The following is a 20546-nucleotide window of genomic DNA, read 5'->3' as shown; positions in this document are numbered from 1 at the left end:
GAAATCTAAAGATTAGCTGGCTACTCACTAGCTCGTGGGCTTGTGCTAGAGAGATTATGAGACCTGTTTTATAATGCCTGCTACAAGAGGTTAGTCATTATTAGTGAATGTGCTTTATACATGGTTCTGGTTAAATTTGTAACAAAATATTTTCGTAGACAAACCTGAAAGCCAGATCAGTGATTATTGCAAAAAAACAGGTTAAACTATTTTGATAAAATTAAATTATTAGTTGGTTTAATGGTTGTGGAAGGCCTAGGTGTAATTTCACAAGCCCTGAATTCATTAGATTACTGTTGACTGTTGGAAATGCAGTGTATTTGACCTTTAATTGTACAACAAAGCTTATTTAGAAACGTATTTCGTAAATAGTCCAGAAGTTAGAAAAAAAATGGAGATGTGATTTTTAGGCCATATCGCCCAGCCATAAGAGGATGTCTGCTAATGTAATAAATCATTGTTCAAATATTTTCAGGCCTACTATTTTTATGTAATGTCAGAAGATGTGTATGTGATGATAATACACGTGTGTGTGTGTGTGGGTTTGTTCAGGCCTACTACTACTGTGCCATACTGGAGGATGTGCTGCTGCGCTTTGCCTGGACAATACCCCTCTCCCTGAGCACCGCCAGTACACCGTCAGCTGCAGACATTGTGGCTACCATCCTAGCCCCTCTGGAGGTCTTCAGGTGAGATTACATTATTTTATTCTCTCTCCTATATTTTCTTTGCATTCTCTTCCTTTCTCATTGAATTAACATTTCAGTCTATGTCTACTATTGTGGTAACCTCTAGGTAGAGCCCTTCTCCTGAAGATTTCAACAGGCAACCATTTAACCACTAAATACCTCCCTCAACGGCATTTCATACATGAAATTCAGGTGAAACACCTCAACAACATTTCACTTGATTCTCCTCCTCCCCCTCTCCACTGCAGACGTTTTGTGTGGAACTTCTTCCGTCTGGAGAACGAGCACCTGAATAACTGTGGTGAGTTCCGAGCGGTGAGGGACATCTCAGTGGCTCCGCTGAACGCTGACGACCAAACTCTGCTGGAGCAGATGATGGACCAGGAGGACGGAGTCCGGAACCGCCTGGGCAAGAAGAACTGGAAACGCTCCTACAGCATGTCCCTGAGACGGCCACGCCTCGCTTCCCAGTACGGTTATACAATAGCTCCACACACACATATATTGGCATGCCTGCATACACACACAAAGCTACAGCATGTCCCTGAGACAACCGCGCCTCGCTTCCCAGTATGGTAATAACGTATGGCTGTGTTCCCCTCTACTAAACTCTCTCTCTCCTCAGGACCAAGACCCGGGACACCAAAGTTCTCATGGAGGACACAGACGATGACACCTGACATCAGGCCAGACCCATTGCATCCATAGCATGGGTTCAGAACCTCTTTAAAGGACCACGTCCCTCCTAGGGGCATATACCCCCCCCCCCCCCCCCCCATCAATCAGTCGATCGATCATTTGATGACCCGCCTCCTCATCAGTCCATCACAGAGCTGCCTATCTGCATCAACACACAGAGTACAAAGACATGAATATAGGCGTATACAGAGGATAACAATTGGAGACAAATATCTCACACACACACACACACACACACACACACCTTGGAACAGCTACTTTTAAGCCACTTTGTTTTTTTACATTCATGGACCATTTAGTGCTGAGTTGACGTCACCCGTTATTTTTTATATTTCATGGGGCATAGACGAAACACCAAGACTGTGTAAATGTTGATGTAAATATCAGGAAGAACAAACGGGGAACGGACTGTTGATTTCAAGATGGCTAATCAGAAATTATGTAATATAAAAAAGACTGAGAGCGTTGGACTCTGAACAGTGATCAGACACTCCTCTGCAATCAGTCTGGTCCAAGACTTTCTTATGACCTTTTTTGATGAACATGATGATGAAGATTACTGTATTGACGTGGCTGTCCTTTCCATGTGTGATAAGTTCTTCCACGAATACCTTGGTTTTTATTTTATTTTGTTTAATTAAATTGTTATTTATGTGAGGGGAGAGATGCCTAAAACATTTGGTAGTGAAATGGGGGAGGTTCTGATTTGAAATGGCTGCTAAAGTGTCTGCCTAATGTTGCCCATAAGAACTGTTCCAAGAACTTGTTGGTAAGGGGGAGAGGAGTTTGTTCTAATGGTTCAGTATGGGTCGGTCTGAATATAAGGCTGATCAGAGACCAGTGCTTCAGGGCATCTCATCCTTTAAAATGACATTGTATGTTCAAAAACCCTCAGGAGGCTCTGATTGGACAATTCTCTCAAAACAAGCCCACCCCTTCCCGGTCTTCAGAACCTTTATAGGGAGGGGGCCTCCCATCATTGTGGAACATCCCCCCCATGTCTATTTCTATGGGCACAAGCACATTCCATGACAAAAACTCTTGTTGGCGGAGAGGATTTTTCAGGTTTAAAGCTTATTTCCTGTAATTCTACACATTCTGCCATGGGGTGAAGATGTTTTTGGCCATTTTAAAGCTAATTTCCTGCAGTTCTACATATTTTGCGTGTTCATGTGATATCTGAGTGACTCAAACATTACAACAAAATCAATGGGCTAAAAGACCTAGCTAAGAAATGTTAGCTGACATGGACTAGTTGATAAATAGCTCTCTAAAGGTCTGCAATGACTGACATAACAAGAGGAAAACTGATGAATCACTACCCAATTTCAAAATTGCACCTTGCGCATTCAAGAGTCATTTGAAAGCTAGACAGTCCCCCCCCGCCGACCCCTTTAGTTTGGGAACGCTGGTTTTAGATACAATTTTAGATACATTTTCATTTACTCTATAAAGTCTAAGAATGTTCTTAACTGAAATCATATCATTTGACAATCCTGTTTGTAAGCTTTCAAATGATATCACACTCAACCGTTTATTTTTCCCCAGTGATGTGGACGTCTCATGGAAGGTTGGGGTATGCAAAATGGGTCAGCTTTGAGCACCTCCATCTCCTGAATACTTTGACATTCAGGTCCAAAAATTCCCTTTCCGACCACTTCCACCATGGGCAAACATGAATGAAAGGTTTTGTTCAAATCAAAAGGGGTGCAGTCAGAAAGTGATTGAAATCACATGGAACGACCCCTATACCAATATGGTTTAACTGTAGCATTGTTCACTTTCATGCCAAATCTTGGATGTCTTTTTATTTACTAGTGTGAGCTAACACAGTCTTTTTCAGTAAGCCGTGGTAGGTGTGAGAATGACAGAATTTACGACTATTGCTCTTAGAGCTAGCTAAATATCTGAAACATTCCATTGAGAGCTGGACTGTGCTTCCAAAGCGTAACGCTTCACTAAAAGCCCATTTATGTTTGATCCGAAAATGTGATCAGAGGCTCCGTAGGGAGGGTGTGATGCAATTGCGGAGCCTCCGGAGACACGCAGAGGCCAAATTGAGCTCTATACCGCGTCACCGTGAGCCTCCCAAATTTTGTAACAATGCGGAGGGCTCCGTATAGCTACATACACACAAACTCACTTCCTTCACAACAGCTCTGCGCTGCTCCGCAAGAAGTATGAACGCCCGGACTTCTTCAGAGGCCGTGTCACCGTAGGATGCTGCACGGCCAATGCAGATGTCAGATTGATCCTGCAGCACCTTTTCCTGATAATGCACAGCAGATAGAAATTAAATCCATAGAAAAGATATTTCACTATTAGGGCCCTTACTTTTTCTTGGCCATGTGACATTAGTTTTTTCTAGAAAAAATCACATCCTACGGTGCCACCAGCCACCTGTGATACCTACGTCTGTTCTAGACATCCTAGTTCTATATGCGATGTTGTGCTGCTTTGCGTCCACTAAGCACCACAGCCCAGGTCTCTTCTGAAAGCCCAGCTCTCTTCCATCAGTAGGGTCAGTTTCCCCTGACTCTGTTATAATTGGGGCCCAGCGTTTTTCCTGCTCAGGTGTCAGTTTGGAAAACTCCTGGTCCTTGCCATCCCATTAGATCGCAGGGCTGAACACCCAATGCCAGTTAGGAGTGAGGCGTCACGTGTATCTGGGGATTTGCAGGGGTTGGCCTCTTCACCTGCCCTTAATATTAGTAGTTGTTGAATTCTGCTGTAAAACAGCATATTTCTCTGTAGCAGAAATCTAAGTCATTCCATCCAGACAGTTTTTTATTTTTAAGTTTTATTCCTAGCCTTGGATGTGTTCTTAGCTCGGACACTTCTCACTTTGGGGGATTTGTTGAATGTATCATTCTGTTAGTAACTCCAGCCAAGAAATGCAATGTGTATGCTCTCACATAAAGACTCCAAAGAGAAGGGTCTGCATTGGCTCACCTAAGGAGACTTGAATATTAGAATGCATCTAATGCGTTTCACAGTTCTAATGAAGGCAAAAGCTTTAAGCGTTCTGCTCTTACTGAGTAAGAACCATTTCCCAGAATCCCTCCCTTCCTAAAAGCCACCTGAGGGTTTTAACCCCACTCTGTATAACCAGGTAGATTTACTAACACTGTAAAGATATAAGCAATCGTATAGGGCGGAATCCTAACTTGAAATGCCCAGATAACTCATCTCCCATTGATATCAATGCACGATGTTCAAAGGTTTGAGTTAACCCAAGTATATCTCAGGTTAGGATTTGGCCCATACTTCTCAAGCTGCATTTCGTAGTTCATAGGTCAACTGTAATGGTGATTGTGGAAAGCCTGATGGAGCTTAAATGTGGTCTGGGGGAACTAGTCTTAAATAATGTGGTGAAGGAGAGAACCAAGAGAAGACAACATGGAGATCTATTAGTGTCACCGTTCCAAGTAACACCTTATTGCTGATATAGTGCACAAGAAGTAGCATGCTATATTGGACTATATAGGGAATAGGGTGTCATTTGAGATATGCCCCGTCTTTTTATGGTTGAGCTCTCCTGTCGGCCTTGCCCAGCTCAGATGGGATTCTCCACATAGACTTGAATGGAGCTGGTGAGCAATAACGGCCATGCGTAATCCCTGTAATAAGTCTTAATAAGTGTCAAGCAATGTTTGTACCCGAAGGAGGAGGGGACCCCAGTGTCTCAGGGCAAACTGTTGATTTTCATTGGGCCTCAGTGCTTTGTAGATCAATGAGTCAATATTTAACTAGATTCCACCTCATCCGATTGTTCAATTTCTGACAAAAATAAAGGATTTTCCATAAATGTGTACCTACTTGTGCACTTTAGCTGCTATAAGAACCATTATAGACATCGAAGAAGCGAGCGATTCATTTGTTTTTTTTCCTGACAAACGCAAAAGATTGGGCACAACTAGTAACGAGTCAACACCCTGTGCGACCTTGGGTCCCCCGCCCATTGTTAAGATGGCGATGGCCATCTGTTGTTACATTTTCAGATATTGTGGTCTCTACAGGTCTGAAGACTACACCTCTCTAGGTCAACCAATGGACCAGGTGGGGGAATAAGCAAATATTTATCCTTTTGTTACATTCCTAAAGTAATGTCACACCCTTGAGAGAGTGATATGGAGGGCCCACACACAAAGATATTGTAAATATACACACACTCTGAAGTGCTTACACACACCCTGCTTACAAGCATACCCTGTACATACACTCACCTTGCTTGGAGTATAATCCAGCTGATCTAAGAATGCTAAGGGTAGAGTTGCACTGGACCCATTCCCCTGTCGCTTCTCATTGGATCACTGAATCTCTCAGAGCTGTCACTCAAATGGATCCTCCTATGGAAGAAGAGTGGAATCTACTGTAGCAAAAGCCTGGACCAAAACAAAGCTCTTTAGAATGTTTTATGAAACGTAAACCATGTTTCCCTTATGCCTAGAACGTTATAAAGACTTAATAAAGACCCTGTATGGATTACATGAAACGGACGACACTTACATGTCCCATGTGTCCCGCGAGCGTTTTATGTTCCAGTTTTTGGACATGCTCGCCCTATGTACTGTCATCGTACCCTGTACTTCTGGTCACTAACTACAACCTTAAAGGAGTACTCGTCATGAGTACTCGTTGGCATTCTCTGCTAACTTAGGCGCCTGGATCGTCTCCCTGAACCTGTTATTCTGTTTTTGAGTTTCAAAAAAAGATCAAACAAAAAATGACTGGACTCGTAGTTCTTTATTTCCATCCTTCTGTACTTCTTTATTTCCTCTATTCATTCTCTTCCGTAATTTCTTTGTCCAGCAGGTGCTGCTGTTTCTATGACCTCGTGAGGGCATTCTATAATGTAGACTGTTGTGAATATTTTCCTGTACATTTTGGTTTCTTTTGCATAGGGAGGTGTCAATGAAATGTCTTCTTATAGCTACTCAAAGTAGTAGCTGAAACCTCCCATGCTTCTCCTATAAATGGAAAATGTATTGTATAGGCCAAGGTCAGCCACAGATTTGACACCAGAAAACATGCCCATGCCTATTTGGGATGTCCGCTACAGCAAATGTGGATCAACACGACACAGCCCTCATGTGTGGAATGCCAAAGGATACAATTATATGACAGATTGTAGAGACAAAGTAACGTTTTATGGACACTTTTGTAACGGTACACTCTGCCTTTTCATTCTCTGGAAGTATTTAATTCAGTTTGGGGAATGATCCATAACCAAATAGATACACTATATATACACAAAAGTATGTGGACACCCCTTCAAATTTGTGGATTCGGCTATTTCAGCCGCACCCATTGCCGATCGGTGTATAAAATTGAGCACAAAGCCATGCAATCTCCATAAACAAACATTGGCAGTAGAATGACCTTACTGAAGCCCTCAGTGACTTTCAACGTGGCACCGTCATAGGACGCCATCTTTCCAACAAGTCAGTTCGTCAAGAGCTGCAAGTACTGTTATTGTGAAGTGGAAACGTCTAGGAGCAACAACGGCTCAGCTGCAAAGTGGTAGGCCACACAGGCTAACAGAACAGGACCGCCGAGTGCTGATTCGTGTAGCACGTAAAAATCGTCTGTCCTCGGTTGCAACACTCACTACCGAGTTCTAAACTGCCTCGAAGCAACATCCACACAATAACTTTGTCAAGAGCTTCACGAAATGGGTTTCCATGGCCAAGCAGCCACACACAAGCCTAAGATCACCATGCGCAATGCCAAGCATTGGCTGGAGTGGTGTAAAGCTTGCCGCCATTGGACTCTGGAGCAGTGGAAACGCATTCTCTGGAGTGAGGAATCACGCTTCACCATCTGGGTTTGGCAGATGCCAGGAGAATGCTACCTGCCCCAATGCATAGTGCCAACTGAAATTTGGTGGAGGAGGAATAATGTTCTGGGGCTGTTGTTTATGGTTCGGGCTAGGCCCCTTAGTTCCAGTGAAGGGAAATCTTAATGCTACAGCACAATGACATTCTAGACGATTCTGTGCTTCCAACTTTGTGGCAACAGTTTGGGGAAGGCCCTTTCCTGTTTCAGCAGGACAATGCCCCCCGTGCACAAAGTGGGGTTCATATAGAAATAGTTTGTTGATATCGGTGTGGAAGAACTTGACTGGCCTGCACAGAGCCCTGACTCAACCCCATTGAACACCTTTGAGATGAATTGGAACGACGACTGTGAGCCAGGCCTAATCGTCCAACATCAGTGCCCGACCCCACTAATGCTCGTGGCTGAATGGAAGCAAGTCCCCACAGCAATGTTCCAACATCTAGTGGAAAGCCTTCCCAGAAGAGTGGAGGCATATAGCAGGAAAGGGGGACCAACTCCATGTTAATGCCCAAGATTTTGGAATGAGATGGTCAACGAGCAGTTGTCCACATACTTTTGTATTGTGTATTATAAATTGGGTGGTTCGAGTCCTGAATGCTGATCAGACAATATACCACGGGTATGACTAAACATTTTATTTTATGTTGGTAACCAGTTCATAAGACTGGGTTTGTGGTATATGGCCAATATATAACGGCTAAGGGCTGTATCCAGGCACTCTGTGTTGCATCGTGGCTTAAAACAGCCCTTAACAGTGGTATAAATGGCAATATATATTGGCAATATACCACACCCCCTCGGTCCTTATTGCTTAATTAGCCCGAGTTATTAAGTGTTTGAATTGTAGCATAACAGAACAATTTATTTATAAGAATAACAGCTCGTTGGCCTATTACACAAGTCACTGCTCACGTTTTCCACTGTCTTGCCTTGCTACAACGTATCATGGAAGTAGACTTTAGGTCGAGAAGTACTTGAAAACAAAGGTTTACCCCTCACCACCAATAGGCTGTACAGTTGCATTGATGTCATCATCTTTGTTGACACGTGCTTCGGTTATTTGCTTAGTTGCACAGCGGTGAGTAGGGCCTAGCCTAGGTGAGCCACATGCGGGTTAAAGAGCAGAAATGATTTCAGTTGCATTCTGACTGCATGAACGGAAGTTTCTCTATTCTCCTTGACGTAAATAGAGTAGCCTACTTTTGTGTGTGGTGGGCGGGAAATGTCATACAGTTCCGACATGTCTGTAAAGGAGAATTATTATGAAGGAGACCTAAATAGTTTACCCGACGACTCCAATGTTGTCCAACGTTATTTATTACAGCTGAGACAGAGGGCGCAGAAAGACATCATCGACCCGCAGGACACGTTGAATTGGTCGGACAGTTTTCTAATAAAGTTTCTGAGAGCGAGAAACTTTGATGTTGAGCTGTCACTGAAGGTTGGTATCCGCGGTGGGTTAACTATTGTAAAATTAAACTATTTAGGACATGTTTTCAATGTATTTAGCAGTTGTTTAGAACTTGGAATCAAAACTGTCAGTGAAGGAAAGTTGGGTCGATGCCCCCAAGAACAATGTCCAATTGCTTACACAAAAAAACTGTTTGGTAAATATGAGGTATGTGGTCACACTTAGTTTGTTTGTCTGAAGGGAAATAAGTGACCGCAGTTAACACTTTTTAAGTTAACGTTATTTAATTAAAATGTTTAGAAAAGAGGCGTTTTTCCCAAGTACTGGGGTAACTACTGGGGTGTCTTTTACTGGGGAGTGGCATCTGTCTGGCATACAACCATAAAGGCCTGATTGGTGGAGTGCTGCAGAGATGGTCGTCCTTCTGGAAGGTTCTCCCATCTCCACAGAGGAACTCTAGAGCTCTGTCAGTGACCATCGGGTTCTTGGTCACCTCCCTGACCAAGGCCTTTCTCCCCCAAATGCTCAGTTTGGCCAGGCGGACAGCTCTAGGAAGTCGTGGTGGTTCCAAACTTATTCCATTTAAGAATGATGGTGACCTTCAATGCTGATGGGGACCTTCAATGCAACACACATGTTTTAGTACCCTTCCCCAGATCTGGCTCTCAACACAATCCTGTCTCGGAAGCTCACGGACAATTCCTTTGACCTCATGGCCTGGTTTTTGCTCTGACATTCACTGTCAACTGTGGGACCTTGTATAGACAGGTGTGCCTTTCCAAATCATGTCCAATCAATTTAACTTACCACAGGTGGACTTCATTCAAGTTGTAGAAACATCTCAAGCATGATCAATGGAAACAGGATGCACCTGAGCTCAATTGAGTCGCATAGCAAAGGGCCTGTATACTTATGTAAATAATGTATCTTTTTTTTTATTTTTATACATTTGCAAACATTTCTAAAAAACCTTATGGGGTATTGTGTGTAGATTGCTAAGGATTTTTTTATGTTTATTTAATAAATTTTAGAATAAGTATATAACGTAACAATATGTGGATAAAGTCAAGGGGTCTGAATACTTAACAAAGGCGCTGTGTGTGTGTATGTATGTATATATTATTTTTTTCTCTTCTAAATGACAAAATATTATATTAACTCACCTCCGAATCGTTGTTAGTGACTTTTAAAAAATGTAGATGAGACGGATACATTTTGTTTTTTATTCTTTATTTTGATTTCAATCTCTCAAAAAAAGTAAAAGGTGTAGATCGTTCTCCATCCTCCCGTTTCAGAATGTAATTTTCATTGTCATGCTTGGTTCAATAGCCTGACATGATTTGACAGGCTGACCGCTGGCTGTTTTTCTGTTGCAATCTAAAATATGTTTTCTTTCCCATCTTTTTTTCTCTCGCTTCCTCTTTCCCTCCATCCTTATAGCTACTAATTAATTACCAGCGTTGGAGGAGAGAGTGCCCAGAGATCAGTGCCAACCTGCACCCGTCCTCTGTCCTGGGACTCCTCCAGAATAACTACCATGGAGTGCTGAGGGACCGGGACCTCAACGGCAGCAGAGTGCTCATCTATAGGATCGGTTAGTCCTCATCTATATGGTCTGATATGGTGTGGTGTCAGGCAAGGCAAATGGCACCACTGCATAAAACCACCTAAAATAGTATTTAGTACTTGTAGTATTTTATTAGGATATCCATTAGCTACTGCTAAAGCAGCAGCCACTCATCCTGGGTTCCACTCAAACCATAACATAATAAATAACATTAATAGACAATTACAGCTGAAGGACAGAACTACAGTGGGGAGAACAAGTATTTGATACACTGCTGATTTTGCAGGCAAAATCAATCAGTGTATCAAATACTTGTTCTCCCCACTGTACATACATTTAAAATAAGAATACACACTTTCATACATGTATGCCTTAGCATTCCATGCATCATGTACTCATAACGGCAATACTGCAGTCATTCATTTTCTCATATTGCAATCCTTTGCTCTACTACTGTTACAATTGCTCTGTTTAAGCAGGTCGAAATCCTAATATCACAGCATCCTTGAATCCTGATATCCTAATATCACAGCACCAGTTCTGTAAAGAGCGAATTTCACAACATCAGGAACAATCTGTGTCATTGGTTCATAATCATGTGACTCAGATGCTACTGAACACAAGTGTAAAACACGAAAATGCAATAATCATGTGGAGTTTCACCAAAGTCGTTAACTCCTGCTCATCTCCCCTGGCGTGAACAGAGCCACATATCATTTCGTATAGTGTTGCACGTAAGTTCACCCCTTCTGTGTTCTCCTGATGTGAATGCAGCAACCTTGAATTGTATGGAGTTGCAGTCTGCACTTCACTAAATTCCCATGACATGAATAAAGCAACCTTAATTCACAAAATTCTCCTGACGTGAATAAAGATACCTTGTCATCTACAGTTACCGCCACAATGGGTATCCTGGGGTAACATAATCTCTTGAATCGTATGGAATTGCACCGAAGTTTCACTCCTGCTATGTTCCCCTAATGTCAACGCAGCAACCTTGAAATGTACTTTGAACATTATGTAACGCTCGTCTTCCTCCTCGTCTGAGGAGGAGCAAGGATCGGACCAAAATGCAGCGTATTGTGAAGACATAATCTCGTTTATTTAAACGAAGACGAAAAACACTTGAACAAACTACAAAATAACAAACGACGTGAACAGACCTGTACTTGAGAACAAAACACTTGAACGCACGAACAGGAAGGAACACACGAACGAACGAAACGAAACAGTCCCTTGTGGCACTGACACAGGAACAATCACCCACAAACAAACAGTGAGAACAGCCTACCTTAATATGGTTCTCAATCAAAGGAAACGTAAAACACCTGCCCCTGATTGAGAACCATATCAGGCTAATAGAAAATGAACCCAACATAGAAACACATAACATAGAATGCCCACCCAGCTCACGTCCTGACCAACTAAACACATACTAAACAAAGGAAATAAGGTCAGGAACGTGACACATTATTCATTTTGATACATCAGCCCATGGCACAGGGCTGTGTAAAATATTATCTGAGGTGGCATACCTACTGTATTTGGCTTAATATAATATACTCTATAGTAGGTGTATTCAAATCTTACCCTACGAGATCCAGAGCACTGCTAGTTTTCTGTTCTACCTGATCATTAATTGCACCCATCTGGTGTTTCAGGTCTAAATCAGTCCCTGAATAGAAGGGAAGAATTTATAAAAAGCAGTTGAACTGGCTTCGATGTCAAGATTAGAATTGATGTACTCTACAGCAGGGCTCTCCAACCCTGTTCCTGGAGAGCTACCCTCCTGTAGGTGTTTGCTCCAACCCCAGTTGTAACTAACCTTATTCAGTTTATCAACCAGCTAATTGTTAGAATCAAGTGTGCTAGATTAGGGTTGGAGTGAAAACTTACAGGACGGTAGCTCTCCAAGAACAGGGTTGAAAGACCCGGCATTTGAGAAGTTGTCATTTTGAGATGTCATTTGCAATGTTGGTGTTCTCCTCAGGCCAGTGGAATCCTAAAGACTTCACAGCTTACGAGGTGTTCCGTGTCAGTCTGATTACATCTGAGCTGATCGTCCAGGAGATAGAGACCCAGAGGAATGGACTGAAGGCCATCTTCGACATGCAGGGATGGTGCTTCGCTCATGCCCTACAGATCAACTCCTCCCTGGCAAAGAGGATGTCCTCTGTGCTCACGGTAGGCTATCAGTTGAACTTGGTATCAGTTGAACTTGGTTGTGTTCATTAGGACACCCAATGAAAAATGTTTTTTAAAGTTTTGCAACTGAAAACAAAAATTTCTTATTGAATCATTACAGGTAGTCCCTCCCTGTTTCAGTCCGTTTTCTTTAGTTTGGTGCCTAATGAACAGAACCCAGTACTGCTGTTTTTAAAGGGCCCCTCCGCTGTTTTCAGAAATAATCTTAGAATGATCAATACTTTTGAAGGTTAGGGTTAGGTCTGGATCCAGAGTTGTCTGTATTGCAGACATCTCATGTTACTCTTACAGAATATAGCTACATACACAATAGCTATACTATGAATAAGCCTGTAATAATAATACTGTAATAAGCCTCTGTGTAAATGTGATCTTGTCAGGACTCGTTTCCTCTGAAGGTGCGAGGGATCCATCTGATCAATGAGCCCACATTATTCAAACACATCTTCACCATGATCCGTCCATTCCTGACTGATAAGATCAAACAGCGGGTCAGTCACCATTCACATATTCTTGCACTATGACTTTTGCTTCACCTGGATACATCTCTTTCATACATTGTCAACAGGAGTGATGGAGATGATGATAGTGACCTCAGATGTTGTTTAGAGCAGGTGCTTATAACCCATTATGATAATGCTGCCTCTGATGATAATAATGACAACAATGACAATGTTGATCATGACAACAGTGATACTAATTCATGTCAATTCCCTTCTGTCTTACTCCTAGATCCACATGCACGGCAGCAACTTCGAAGAGACTCTGAGTGGCTTCTTCTCCAAAGACATTCTCCCCCAGGAGTACGGGGGCAGCGGCCCCTCCATGGAGGAGGTGTGTCAGGAGTGGACCTCCCACATCCTGCAGTCTGAGGAACACCTCACCCAGCTCTCCATCTGCCCTGCAGGAGATGAGGTCACCCCAGACCCCGAGACAGAACCTGACCCTGACAGCCAGTCTGCCTACAGCTCCTGACTCCAAATGAACTACACATCCCAGAGTGCATCTCAATGACCAACCAACAACCACACAACTCGTAGCATCCTTCTGAAGTGGATGGGGTGCACAACTTCAGCCCTTGAGGTCTAAGATTATATGCAAGTTTACTACCAGTTTCCTGGTTATTACGTTTGTCAGTTGATGATGGTAGGACCAAGTGCTCAAAAGAGTTGAGTACATTGTGTTTGGAATTAGACCTAGACTACTTTTCTCTATCTCCTGTTTTATGGGTTTTAAAGTATATTAGCAGTATACAGCCAACTGTCTGTTACCATAATGTGTTATAACTAAGACCAAGGTTAAAGATGTATGTTTTAGCTATTTGTTCAATTTTGTGAATGTCTACTGTATTATAGACTTGTATGATTATACTATAATTGGTGTTTTAATTACGAAGATTAAAGGTCAATTCCACCACTTTTCAACCTCATTTACATTATCTTCAGCACAATGCCTACATGTGAAAAAACGGCACATTTCTACATTTTGTAGAAAGAAAATATAAAGTTCTAGCCGATGACATCAAAGAAATGTAAGTGATTTTTCAAAAACTGTGGGTAGAAATATGTTACAAGTTTTGAAAACTACTTTTTACTCTACCCTGTGATGTCACAAGCTAGGTTTCCATCCAATTTGCAAGAGATGTTCATGCAAATATTATAAAATCTACATTAAACAAATATGCACATTTTCCAAAGGTTTTTTCCCATCAAAACAGATTTGTTGCAGAAAAAAAGCTGTACGTGATGACGTAGTGCACATAAACACTTTTGCGCTAAAGATCTCATGTATCAGATAAAAAAACAAATTCAATGTATTTGCATTACATTTTCCACTCTATGCATGGTTTTGTTTTGTCACAAACTTGTTATGAATGCCAATCTGGTTTAAGCGCATGCTCTCTAGTTTGCTGATAAAGTGGATGGGTGTCAGGGGAACTCAAGTACTATTTGAGCAGGTCCGGTCACACACATTTCCTAGGTGGCAAAGGTCTGGATGGATGTAATTTATCAGCATAGTAAAAAAAAAAAAATGTGAAACACCTCCCAACCCATGCGACCCTAAACTGTTCACACCCCTCTTGTTGGCGGAAATAAATGTTTCTGTTTTAAAGCTAATTTCTTGCACTTGTACACATTTCTTCCATGTCTTGTGTGTGTATATGATACCACTTACAAGGGGTTGAAACCCGACAGAGGAAAAAATATATACTGTATATATACAGTACCAGTCAACACACCTACTCATTACAGGGTTTTTCTTTATTTTTACTATTTTCTACATTGTAGAATAATAGTGAATACATCAAAACTATGAAATACACGTGGAATCACTGAGTAACCAAAACAGTGTTACACAAATTAAAATATATTTTATATTTGAGATTCTTCAAAGTAGCCACCCTTTGCCTTGATGACAGCTTTGCACACTCATTAGAGTTAACTACCTCAGATTGCAGCCCAAATAAATGCTTCACAGAGTTCATGTAACAGACACATCTCAACATCAACTGTTCAGAGGAGACTACGTGAATCAGGCCTTCGTGGTCAAATTGCTGCAAAGAAACCACTACTAAAGGACACCAATAAGAAGAAGAGACTTGGGCCAAGAATCACGAGCAATGGACCTTAGACCGGTGGAAATCTGTTCTTTGGTCTGATGAATCCAAATTGGAGATTTTTGGTTCCAACCGCCGTGTCTTTGTGAGACGCAGAGTAGGTGAACGTATGATCTCTGCATGTGTGGTTCCCACCCTGAAGCATGGAGGAGGTGTGGGGGTGCTTTGCTGGTGACACGGTTAGTGATTAATTTAGAATTCAAGGCACACTTAACCAGCATGGCTACCACAGCATTCTGCAGCGATACGCCATCCCATCTGGTTTGCGCTTAGTGGAACAATTATTTGTTTTTCAACAGGACAATGACCCAAAACCCACCTTCACGCTGTGTAAGGGCTAATTGACCAAGAAGGAGAGTGATGGTAATGCATCAGATGACCTGGCCTCCACAATCACCCGACCTCAACCCAATTGAGACGGTTAGGGAGGAGTTGGACCGCAGAGTGAAGGAAAAGCAGCCTATGAGTGCTCAGCATATGTGGGAACTCTTTCAAGACGGTTGGAAAAGCATCCCTCATTAAGCTTGTTGAGAGAATGCAAAGAGTGTGCAAAGCTGTCAAGGCAACGGGTGGCTACTTTGAAGAATCTCTGTTTAACACTTTTTTGGCGACTACATGATTCCATATGTGTTATTTCATAGTTTTGATGTCTTCACTATTATTCTACAATGTAGAAAATAGTACAAATAAAGAAAAACCCTTGGATGAGTAGGTGTTCTAAAACTTCCGACCGGTAGTTTGTATGCATACATGCATACATGCATGCATACATACATTGATGCACGGACCGGGTTGGGTTTTTACTTTACCTTCTATAACGGTTTTTCAATGTTTGGTTTGTTAAATGTGATACACACAGCGTAACATAAAATGTTTTAATAGTTTACTTTGCTACTGGAGTCATCTATCTCCGCTCTCAGACATAGCCCCACGTCACTCAAGGAGCACATTTGTTGTTCCTCGACCATGAGACACTTGCCTTCAGTCTACATGGTCAATGCAGCACATGCAACGTGCTTGTTAATATAAATCCACTAGCATTCTATAATTACACCATTAGTTTGTGTTTCTTACATCTGTAAACAGCTAGTTTGTCTTTTCTTAGCGAGTTGAGCCCAACTCTTGTTAGCTGCTAATGCTAATCGCAAGTTAGCTGGCTAATGAGTAGGTGTGTCCAAACTGTTGACTGTGTGTGTGTGTGTGTGTGTTTATTTATCCGGATCGCAGTCCCCCAGTTGAGTATGGGGTTAGGTTATATGATGAGATGAGAAAGAGCAAGATCATTCTTATTTGCTCATTTGCAGCTAAGCACCGATCATCATGTCACTATTATACAAATTAAGACCCTCAATATTTATTGGAAAGGAGCATCAAGCTCATCACCATGCACTTACCATCCTGTGAAAATCATAATTTATTTAATCTGTAGCTTAATAAAATGTGCATGCTTTTTTAAAGTCGTAGTGGGAGGACCATACAACATAGAATCACGTAACTGCACATTTACCTGAACATGATGGTTATTCTATCAACAATTGCACAATAAGTAATTTCCATCACAATTTATTTTACTGACATAAAAAGATCCCATCACATTTCTTGTTCCCATCATAGTCGTTGTGATTTTCTTTCAATGGTATGACTTTACTTGAACAAACATTGGTTGGAAACGTGGTTACACCCTTACAAAGAAGTCCTACAGGAATCCTGCAGGATTTGTTTGTGCAGGATTCCTGTAGGACTTCTTTTTAAGGGAAGTCTTGCAGGATATCCCACAAGGTTTTCGGGACAACTTTCCTGTAAGACAATTCCTGTATGTAGGATCCTGTAGGAATTATGCAGGTAGCCCTTCACAAAAACAATCCAGCAGGAATCCTGCAAAATATACAGTGCATTCGGAAAGTATTCAGACCCCTTGACTTTTTCTCATTCTAAAATTGATTTTTTAAATGTCCCCCTCAATCTACACACAATACCCCATAATAACAAAGCAAAAACAGGTTCTTAGTAATTTTAGCAAATGTATAAAAAACAAAAAACTGAAATATTACATTTACATAAGTATTCAGACCCTTTACTCAGTACTTTGTTGAAGCACCTTTGGCAGCGATTACAGCCTCAAGTCTTCTTGGGTATGACGCTACAAGCTTGGCACACCTGTATTTGGGGTGTTTCTCCCATTCTTCTCTGCAGATCCTTGACTTCATAGAGAAAGGTACGCAGAGAAGCGCTGTCGAGTCTTCCGTCTGACTGACCAAGAATGGATGTTAAGACACTTCGTATCGTGCGGATTTGCCTTTCCCAAACACCACCCATGTGACTTGAAGATGGGGTGTTCATAGTAAACTCGCATCCAAGTTCCTTCAGTCGTTCTTCATCCATTTCTGTCAGGGCGTCCACAAACTCGCGTCTTGCGCCAATGTAGTTGCTTCCTTGATCACATCTGATTTGACAAACATTACCACATATGGCAATGAATGAAGGCATCGGTGGTTAAGTCATCAATGCATCGGTGGTTAAGTCATCAAGCATTTCTATGTGAACTGCTCGAGAGCCCATGCAAGTGAGTAGGAGCCCATAATGCCTTAACTCTCTTCTTCCGTCCTTGGCATAGAAAGGTCCAAAGCAGTCCATCCCACAGTATGTGAAGGGAGGCGTGGTCTCCATGCGTTCCTTCGGAAGATCTGCCATCCTTTGCTCTTCTGTACATCTTCTGAATTTCCTGCATTTCACACATTTGTAGATGTGAGAGGAAACTGCATTGCTGCATCCCAGGATCCATATACCGTTGGATCGCAGCTTATTGATCGTCATTCCACGTCCTTGGTGTCGTACTCTTTCACTCTTTCCTGCTTGACTAGCAGCACTGACAAGTGGCTATCTCTTGGCAGGATTGCAGGATGCTTCACATGGGAATGAAGAGTTGCATGAGCCAAGCGACCTCCCGCCCTGAGGATACCTTGCTCATCCAGAAATGGACTCAATTTATGCAACTTGCTTGCTTTTATCTTTGGTCTTGATGTCTTTCTGGTGCCTAAGGTTGTGTATCTCATGGGAGAAGGCTGCTTCTTGAACCATCTTTATAATGGTGAGCTCTGCCTCTCTCCTTTCTTCTATGCTTGTAGCTTCACTGGGCCTCAATTTTAAACCTATGGCTTCCTTGACACCTCATTTGAGCCTGTCAATAGCTTTCACCACTCTTGCCCAGTCTGAGAACTTGTGAAGGTGATCTAGTAACGATCTTTCTTCCTTTGCCTGGGTATCATGGACCAGGGATTTCTGCAGCTCTGGGTCATTGTCTGAGAACTCTCCCCCCTTGACTAGTCCTTTGGGAAGTTCTTCTTGCCAAAGAAAGTCTGGACCTGTAAACCAGTTGGAAGCCATGAGCTGTTCTATTGTGAGACCTCAGGATTCTCTTCAGAGGTCACATATCTCCATTGTTCGGGATCTGTGCTTTGCTTAATGCGTTGAATACGGTTAGCTACAAAGACGTGGAATCTTCTGGCTTCATTGTTGATGTAGCCAAGAACTACCTTCGAGTCTGTCCAGAAGTATTCCTGTAGACCTTGTATCTCTAGCTCCCTTTTGAGCATGTCACTTGTTCGAACAGCTACCACCGCTGCTGAAAGTTCCAGTCGTGGTATGGTCGTAACCTTGGAAGGGGCGACTCTCGTCTTCCCCATAACTAGGGAGCAATGAACTTCTCCTGCTGTGCTGATTGTTCTGAGGTATGAGCACTCTCCATAACCTGAGGTACTAGCGTCGGAGAAGTGATGGAGCTCATAACTCTGCACTTCCTTGAAACTTGATGGCAAGTAGCCTTGTTGGATCCTTACTTCAGACAAGTTTTGTAGACGTTGGAGCCAAAATTCCCACTGGGAACGTAGGTCATCTGGAAGGGGGTCATCCCAGCCGATCTTGTCACGACACATCTGCTGCAAGATCTGCTTCCCTGCCAGGACAAAGGGTGCCATAAACCCAAGCGGGTCATATAGAGGCTACTGTAGACAACACTCCTCTTCTTGTGAGTGGGCGTTCCTTGACAACTACTCTAAACTGGAACTCGTCTGATGCGACACACCACAGTACACCAAGCGCTCTCTCCATGTGTGGTTCACCCAGAGCCATATCCAGATCTTTGGCACCCTCGGCACGTTCTTCCTTGGGAATTGTGGCTATAACTTCCTTGCTGTTAGAGATAAACTTGTGCAAACGAAGTTTGCCGATGCTGCAAAGCTCTCTTGCTTCTTTCAGCAGCTGGGCCGCTTCAGCTTCAGACGATACGCTCGTCAACCCATCATCAACATAAAAGCTCCTTTCTATGAACTGGATAGACTTCTCGCTGAAGCTTCCTCGTCCTTCGGCAGCAAGATGTTTGAGACCATAGTTGGCACAACCAGGAGATGAAACTGCGCCGAACAAGTGGACCTTCATACGATACACTGAGGGTTGAGACTCTAGATCTCCGTTCTCCCACCAAAGGAACCGCAGATAATCTTGGTCTTCTGCTTTCACATGAAACTGGTGGAACATGCGCTCTACGTCACACATGATTGCAACTGGACCCTTACAAAAACGACAAAGGACACCCAGCAATGTGTTTGTCAACTCTGGACCGGTAAGGAGATGGTCATTCAAGGACATTTCTCGAAACTTAGCTGAGCAGTCAACTCGTATCTTCCCAGGCTTTTGTGGGTGATAAACCCCATGGTGCGGGATGTACCATGCTGGATGCTTGTTAATTTCCTCCTTGGAGACTTTCTCAACATCTCCACAAGCTATGGTCTCTTCCATGAATGCTGTGTAGTCCTTGTAGTACTGCTTGTCTCTCCTTAGCCTCCTTTTCAGGCACCTGAGACGGTGAACTGCACATGTTTTAATGTTCGGCAGGTTGGGTCTTTCTTCCTTAAAAGGCAGCGGCATCTCGTAATGTCTATTGTCCTTGCGTCTGATGCCCGCTTTCATTTTTGTCAGGAACCGGATATCCTCTTGAGATATGAGGTCCTCTTCTGCAGCTCTCTTGTTGAAGTCGGATTCAAGCATCTTGATAATGTCTAGTGCTGTGATTACATCTCTTACGCGTGTTCTACAAACATAGTGTACTTGATTTGTGAGGTTGGAAGAAGATTGAAGACTTGGCATCACCTGTCTAACGATAACCCGTTGACTCAGTCCAATAGCGTCGCCATCGTTGATACATGGGTTTCCATAGCCGACTACGCTCCAGCCAAGGTCTGTTCTCTGAGCAAAAGGTTGATTTCCCTTACCAGACACAATTTCTCTTGGAAGGAGAGCCTGTGAGCAGTTGTAGCCAATTAACCTCTCTAGGGGGTGTGGGACGGTAGCGTCCCACCTGGCCAACATCTGGTGAAATTGCAGAGCGCCAAATTCAAATTAAATTACTATAAATATTTAACTTTCATGAAATCACAAGTGTAATACATCAAAACAAAGCTTAACTTGTTGTTAATCCAGCCGCTGTGTCAGATTTCAAAAAGGCTTTACGGCGAAAGCAAA

At 42.6% G+C, this 20546-nt stretch overlaps 2 protein-coding genes and 1 long non-coding RNA gene across 4 annotated transcripts in view; 2 read left to right on the top strand and 1 right to left on the bottom strand.

The window, feature by feature from the left end:
- The window catches only part of LOC139550939 (xenotropic and polytropic retrovirus receptor 1 homolog), a 31217-nt gene extending 26021 nt beyond the window's left edge, over positions 1–5196 (top strand). The window contains exons 12-14 of the mRNA XM_071362234.1: positions 553–689; positions 938–1159; positions 1315–5196. Of these exons, the coding sequence (XP_071218335.1) occupies positions 553–689; positions 938–1159; positions 1315–1369 (414 nt within the window). The 3' untranslated portion in view covers positions 1370–5196. The remainder of the gene's footprint in view (positions 1–552; positions 690–937; positions 1160–1314) is intronic.
- On the bottom strand, positions 4068–6172 carry LOC139550941 (uncharacterized). Its single transcript, XR_011670155.1, has 2 exons — positions 5898–6172; positions 4068–5737 (listed from the first exon to the last, which is right to left on the bottom strand). It is a non-coding gene; the product is annotated as an uncharacterized lncRNA (long non-coding RNA).
- Positions 6173–8127: 1955 nt separating this feature from the next.
- LOC139550938 (alpha-tocopherol transfer protein-like) lies at positions 8128–13828 on the top strand. Of its 2 annotated transcripts, XM_071362232.1 has the most exons (5): positions 8128–8670; positions 10081–10234; positions 12198–12391; positions 12793–12903; positions 13145–13828. In XM_071362232.1, exons 1-5 carry the CDS (start codon positions 8452–8454, stop codon positions 13385–13387), a joined length of 921 nt encoding a protein of 306 aa, XP_071218333.1. In that variant the 5' UTR covers positions 8128–8451; the 3' UTR covers positions 13388–13828. The 2 variants fall into 2 exon arrangements, with proteins under 2 accessions (XP_071218333.1, XP_071218334.1); XM_071362233.1 differs by lacking the exon at positions 12793–12903 and having other exon boundaries at positions 8244–8670.
- Positions 13829–20546: the final 6718 nt, after the last annotated feature.

This window comes from Salvelinus alpinus, chromosome 23 (genome assembly GCF_045679555.1).
Source record: "Salvelinus alpinus chromosome 23, SLU_Salpinus.1, whole genome shotgun sequence".
NCBI lineage: Eukaryota > Metazoa > Chordata > Actinopteri > Salmoniformes > Salmonidae > Salvelinus > Salvelinus alpinus.
Note: the sequence above shows the minus strand (reverse complement) of the source record. Positions and strands in the feature narration are given on the sequence as shown.